This window comes from Octopus bimaculoides, chromosome 26, assembly GCF_001194135.2.
Source record: "Octopus bimaculoides isolate UCB-OBI-ISO-001 chromosome 26, ASM119413v2, whole genome shotgun sequence".
In the NCBI taxonomy this organism is placed as follows: Eukaryota; Metazoa; Mollusca; class Cephalopoda; order Octopoda; family Octopodidae; genus Octopus; species Octopus bimaculoides.
The window spans coordinates 18,889,052-18,894,259 of NC_069006.1; the positions used below are offsets into that span (position 1 = coordinate 18,889,052).

At 36.4% G+C, this 5,208-nt stretch overlaps 1 protein-coding gene across 2 annotated transcripts in view; it reads right to left on the reverse strand.

Moving 5' to 3' along the window:
* The window catches only part of LOC106870346 (muscle M-line assembly protein unc-89), a 151,749-nt gene extending 148,324 nt beyond the window's left edge, over positions 1-3,425 (reverse strand). The window contains exon 1 of one of the 2 annotated variants that reach the window (XM_052977071.1): positions 3,279-3,425. In XM_052977071.1, the coding sequence (XP_052833031.1) occupies positions 3,279-3,332 (54 nt within the window). In that variant the 5' untranslated portion in view covers positions 3,333-3,425. The remainder of the gene's footprint in view (positions 1-3,278) is intronic. The other variant, XM_052977070.1, reaches the window with a different exon arrangement.
* Between the last annotated feature and the right edge of the window lie 1,783 nt (positions 3,426-5,208).

The following is a 5,208-nucleotide window of genomic DNA, read 5'->3' on the forward strand; positions in this document are numbered from 1 at the left end:
GAAAAGAAGAATTTAGAACCGGATTAAAGACAAAAAAAAAAAGAAAAGAAAGAGAAAAACATTTAAAGTGGAACTCCATCAGATTTATCTACAATATAAACTATCTGCTGCTTCCTTCCATTTTTTTTTCTTTTCCTTTATTTATGCTTCTACTGCTCAAATTTTGTATTTGAGATGTGCGTGTGTGTGTGTGTGTGTGTGTGTGTGTGTGTGTGTGTGTGTGTGTGTGTGTGTGTGTGTGTGCGCGTACGCGCGCGCATATATATATATATATATACACACACACATGCATATATATATATATTTATTTTTTGTATGTATACACACACACACACACACACATATATATATTTTTGTTTTATGTATGTATATATGTATATATTTGTTTTATGCATATATATGTGGTGTGTATGATTAAATACATATTTGTTTGTATGTGTGTGTCTGTATAAGCGTCTGCGAGTGTGCGCGTTTGTGCGAATATGTGTTGGGGTGGCGACCTCCACCATTACCCCACTCTCATATATTCACCTCCTACCCCACGACATTCGTATTACATTTACTTCCCTCTGAAAACATATTTAAGAATATAGTGCTATGTGTGTGAAAGTGTGTGTGTGTATATGTGTTAGATGGGAAGTTCTCCATAAACAATTCCGTCTGTGACAGTTTAAATGTTTCCAGAGGGGTTGTGTTGACAATGTTTCCTCTCTCTCCGTGTATGTGTGTGTATGTGTATACACACATAGACACACACACGGGTGGTACAAACAGGAGAATTAGGACTCAATATGTAAAAGTAGAGCAATTTTTTTTCATTTAACAGTAGTGCTACACAAGTAGTTTATGTCTAACATCTCCCTTGCGTTCATATATATATGCACTCACACATACATGTATACACCCCCACACACACACATACATATATACACACACACATGTATATATATACACATACATATATACATACACACACATATACATATACATACACATATGTATATAAATATATATATATATATATATATATATATATACACACACATACACACAAAGATATATATATGTGCGTGTGTGTATGTATATATGTGTAAATATATGTGTGCCTATTTACATATCGGAGGGGGGGGCTTACTTGGAGTTACTCGGGTGACGACCTATATAATAGTTTTGTCAGGATATATACATTTTCGCATTTTATTAGGAAGCTTCTCGTTTTTGGCTCCATGTTAACTTTTCACTTCTCAATTTTATTGTTCCTATTATCTAATATTTAACATAAACCCAGTACTTCCTATTAAACAATGTTAGGTGTTTATTCAGAAAAAACATAACAAAAAAATTGTGTGGACCTCCAAATCTTGTCCTTGCAAGATGCATTTTCCCATGAGAGGAACAATGTTCTTCGAGTTATTTTTCAACAACAGATAAAGTTTGTTCCTGACATTTATTTAAAGACTAAAATTTTGTTTCACTAGAGACTATAGCCTCCTGAATGTAAAAGGTATTTCTGGATCACACTGAATCAAAGGTACTTTGTGTAGAAATACATCTTCTCCCATTAATTAACCAGTCAAAAATTGTAGCCTGAATAATTTGAGGCATTGTTGCATAAATGTTGAACATATAGGCGCAGGAGTGGCTGTGTGGTAAGTAGCTTGCTTACCAACCACATGGTTCCGGGTTCAGTCCTACTGCGTGGCACTTTGGGCAAGTGTCTTCTACTATAGCCTCGGGCCGACCAAAGCCTTGTGAGTGGATTTGGTAGACGGAAACTGAAAGAAGCCCGTCGTATATATATATATGTGTGTTTGTGTATCTGTGTTTGTCCCCCTAGCATTGCTTGACAACTGATGCTGGTGTGTTTTATGTCCCCGTCACTTAGCGGTTCGGCAAAAAGAGACCGATAGAATAAGTACTAGGCTTACAAAGAATAAGTCCCAGGGTCGATTTGCTCGACTAAAGGCGGTGCCGCAGCATGACCACAGTCAAATGACTGAAACAGGTAAAAGAGTAAAAGAGACTCTTTTTGAAGCATTCGGTAATTTGTGCTGTTTTTGAGCAAGAGTGACACCATTTCGAACACGAAGTTACAATTACAATTGCTTTATAATAGGGATAAGTTAATAAGATTCTGTTCAATATTTTTCAATTAATTTAACAAGCTATTTTACTTTCAGCTTAAACTTGAGATGACTTCGTGAAGAGAACGGTGACTGATAATTATAACACCAAAGACTGATAACAATCTAAAGTTCAGACTCTAAAACGATACCAACTTCTTCTTTAGAAATATGTCTTTCTAAATTTGTGTGGATGACTGACTTAGTACAATTTTATAAGTAGCAAAAAGGAAATGAATATTTTTCAATAAATTTAATAAAGAACTTTACCTTCAGATAGCTTCTTCGAGAAGGGACCAGTGACTGACAATTATAACACCAAAGACTATCTAAAGTTCACTCTAAAACGATACCAACTTCTTCTTCAGAAATATGTCTTTCTAAATTTGTGTGGATGACTGACTTAGTACAATTTTATAAGTAGCAAAAAGGAAATGAATATTTTTCAATAAATTTAATAAAGAACTTTACCTTCAGATAGCTTCTTCGAGAAGGGATCAGTGACTGACAATTATAACACCGAAGACAGATAAGAGTCTATACTAGTGGTTCCCAAACTATGAGTCGCGATCCACTGATGGGTCGCAAAAGGTTATAAAATTACGCATTAGCTTCGATTAACTGCTGTCTATCGAGATAGTTCAAGACTCATGTTTTCAATACCAGACTGTTTGTTTTATCAAGCAGTAGGCTTTTTTCACGAGCAGAGGTGGTCATTTTCTCAAGTTATTTATTCGTAGGCTAACTGTAAAAAGGAAAAATCTGTTTTTACCTATTTATAGAGAACTTTAAATCGGCGCAGTACAACACTGATCGAACCGATAACAGTTACTGCTTCGAGGTTTTGTATTAGAGTTAATACCTGCCCATAGGGTATGGAGACGTTGAAACAGTTATAAAAAAAACGCCTCAATGAAAATGGAATCTGAAATAAATTTGTTTCTTTCATTAATGTTTTTACTTAGTAGAGTTAAGTGGGTCGCCATAAACTGGTGTCATAAATCGTGGGTCATGTCTCTAAAAAGTTTGGGAACCACTGGTCTATACGATATCAATTGCTTCTTCCAAATCTGCTTTTTTAACTTTGTGAGAACAATTTTATAAGGAGTAAAGAAGAAATTAGTATTTTTTAATGAATTTTATAAGGTACTTTACCTTCAGTGTTGAATTTAGACATCTTCGTGAAGCAGAAGTGATGTGAACACGCATTTAGCAGACGATAAATGGGGAAAAGGAATACTTCGGTTGTTTCCGGATAATTTCGGCTTTAAACGCTGTTTGTCAAATACCGGTGAGAGAGTGAGAGAAGGAGTGGGAGTGGGGAGACGAAGAGAAAGAGTGATATGAAAAACAAAGAGAAAGAGGGTGACAAATGAGTCGTGAACAGGAAAATAGAGAGATGCATGAAAGATAGACAGCCAGATAGATAGGAAGGGAGTGAGAGGGAGAGAAAGAGGAGGGACGAAGTGAAAGAATGATATGAAAGACAAAATAGAATGATACATGAAAACAGGCAAGTACGAAATAGAAAGATACATGAAAAAATAGAGAGGGGAAAGATGAAGTGAAAGAGTGATATGAAAGACAAAGAGAAAAAGGGGGAGGAAGACAGTGACAAATGAGTCGCAAATAGGAAGATAGAAAGATATATGATAGATAGATAGATAGATCGACAGAACGAGTTTGACTTCATCGAACATATGTGTATGTGTGTATGGTACTTTCATGTGTCCGTGCTGTCTTTTAACTCCACTACAAGCATGATCAAGTAGATCTATGATCTAAAATATTCAAGTCATTAACACACTGTTTTGTTTTCATTCTTAGCCAACGTGTTCTTCGGTTTTCAACGATGGCAGCGTGTGATATTGAAGGAGATTTAGTTATTTCTAGCAAGTCCAGCAACTACATGAAATGTTTGCACGCGCGCGCACACACACATACATACACAAACCCATTATTTTCTTTAATTATCGTCTGCTACTATTTTGGCTTCAGAACGCGCGCTCAGCGTGCGTCGTTGTATACGTGTGCATGTGTGTGTGTGTGTGAGAGAGAGAGAGAGAGGAGAGTATGTGAGGGAGTGAGAAGAAAAGACGAGGGAAAGAACAAGAGAGGTAGGAGAGAAAGTGAGGGAAAAGAAAGATAAAGTGAGGACATGTTATGTACGCGTGAGGTTGTGTGTGTGTGTGTGTGTGTGTTGAACAAAAACGCATCTCACCGAATGACGTCTGTTGTAAAGTTACCAAACCTCTCCACTTCCTTTTGCTATCCACCTCACACCTATCCTCTTCAAAACTAGTCCACCCGACCCTTACAATTTCATAAGTTACGAACTGAAATAGTAGACGTTGCCCGAGTTTTAATGACCACGAGAATTAACAGTAACATCGCAAAAACTCTTTAACTTATCAAAATCAAATCAAATGCGCCCTTTTAAAGCCTAGCCAGGCTCATGGGCCCGGTTTCAATGGCGTACGTGTTCCGCAGATGGATGGGACGCCAGTCCATCGCAGCGTTACTCATTTTTGCCAGCTGAGTGGACTGGAGCAACGTGAAATGAAGCGTTTTGCTCAAGAACACAACGCCTCGCCCGGTCTAGGAATCGAAACCACAATCTTACGATCATGATGCTGACACTCTAACCACTAAGCCACGCGCTTCCACTTATCTAACTTATAGTAACTATTTTTTTAAAAATTTCTTTTTAAATAAACACTGAACGAAATTTCGGACTAAGAACACTTTTGTAGACCTTTTTATTTTTCTTCTTTTAAGAATGTATTTTTGTTTGATATCCATATATTCAAACATACGCAAATTCAATTCTGTAAAAATTTGTGCACAAATTCAAATCTTTTGAATCCCTTTTCAATTTCTGTCTAAACTAAACCTTATCCTATCTCAAAATTGTAATCCTAAATGCTAACACGAAACCCTAACATTAAATGTTAACCCTCAGCTCTTAACATAACTAATTTGTTCCCTTCGTACATATATACACAAACACACTCATATATACATAAATACGTGTGTGTGTGTGTGTATATATATGTAGTTGTGTGTGTGTGTGTGTGTGCGTATA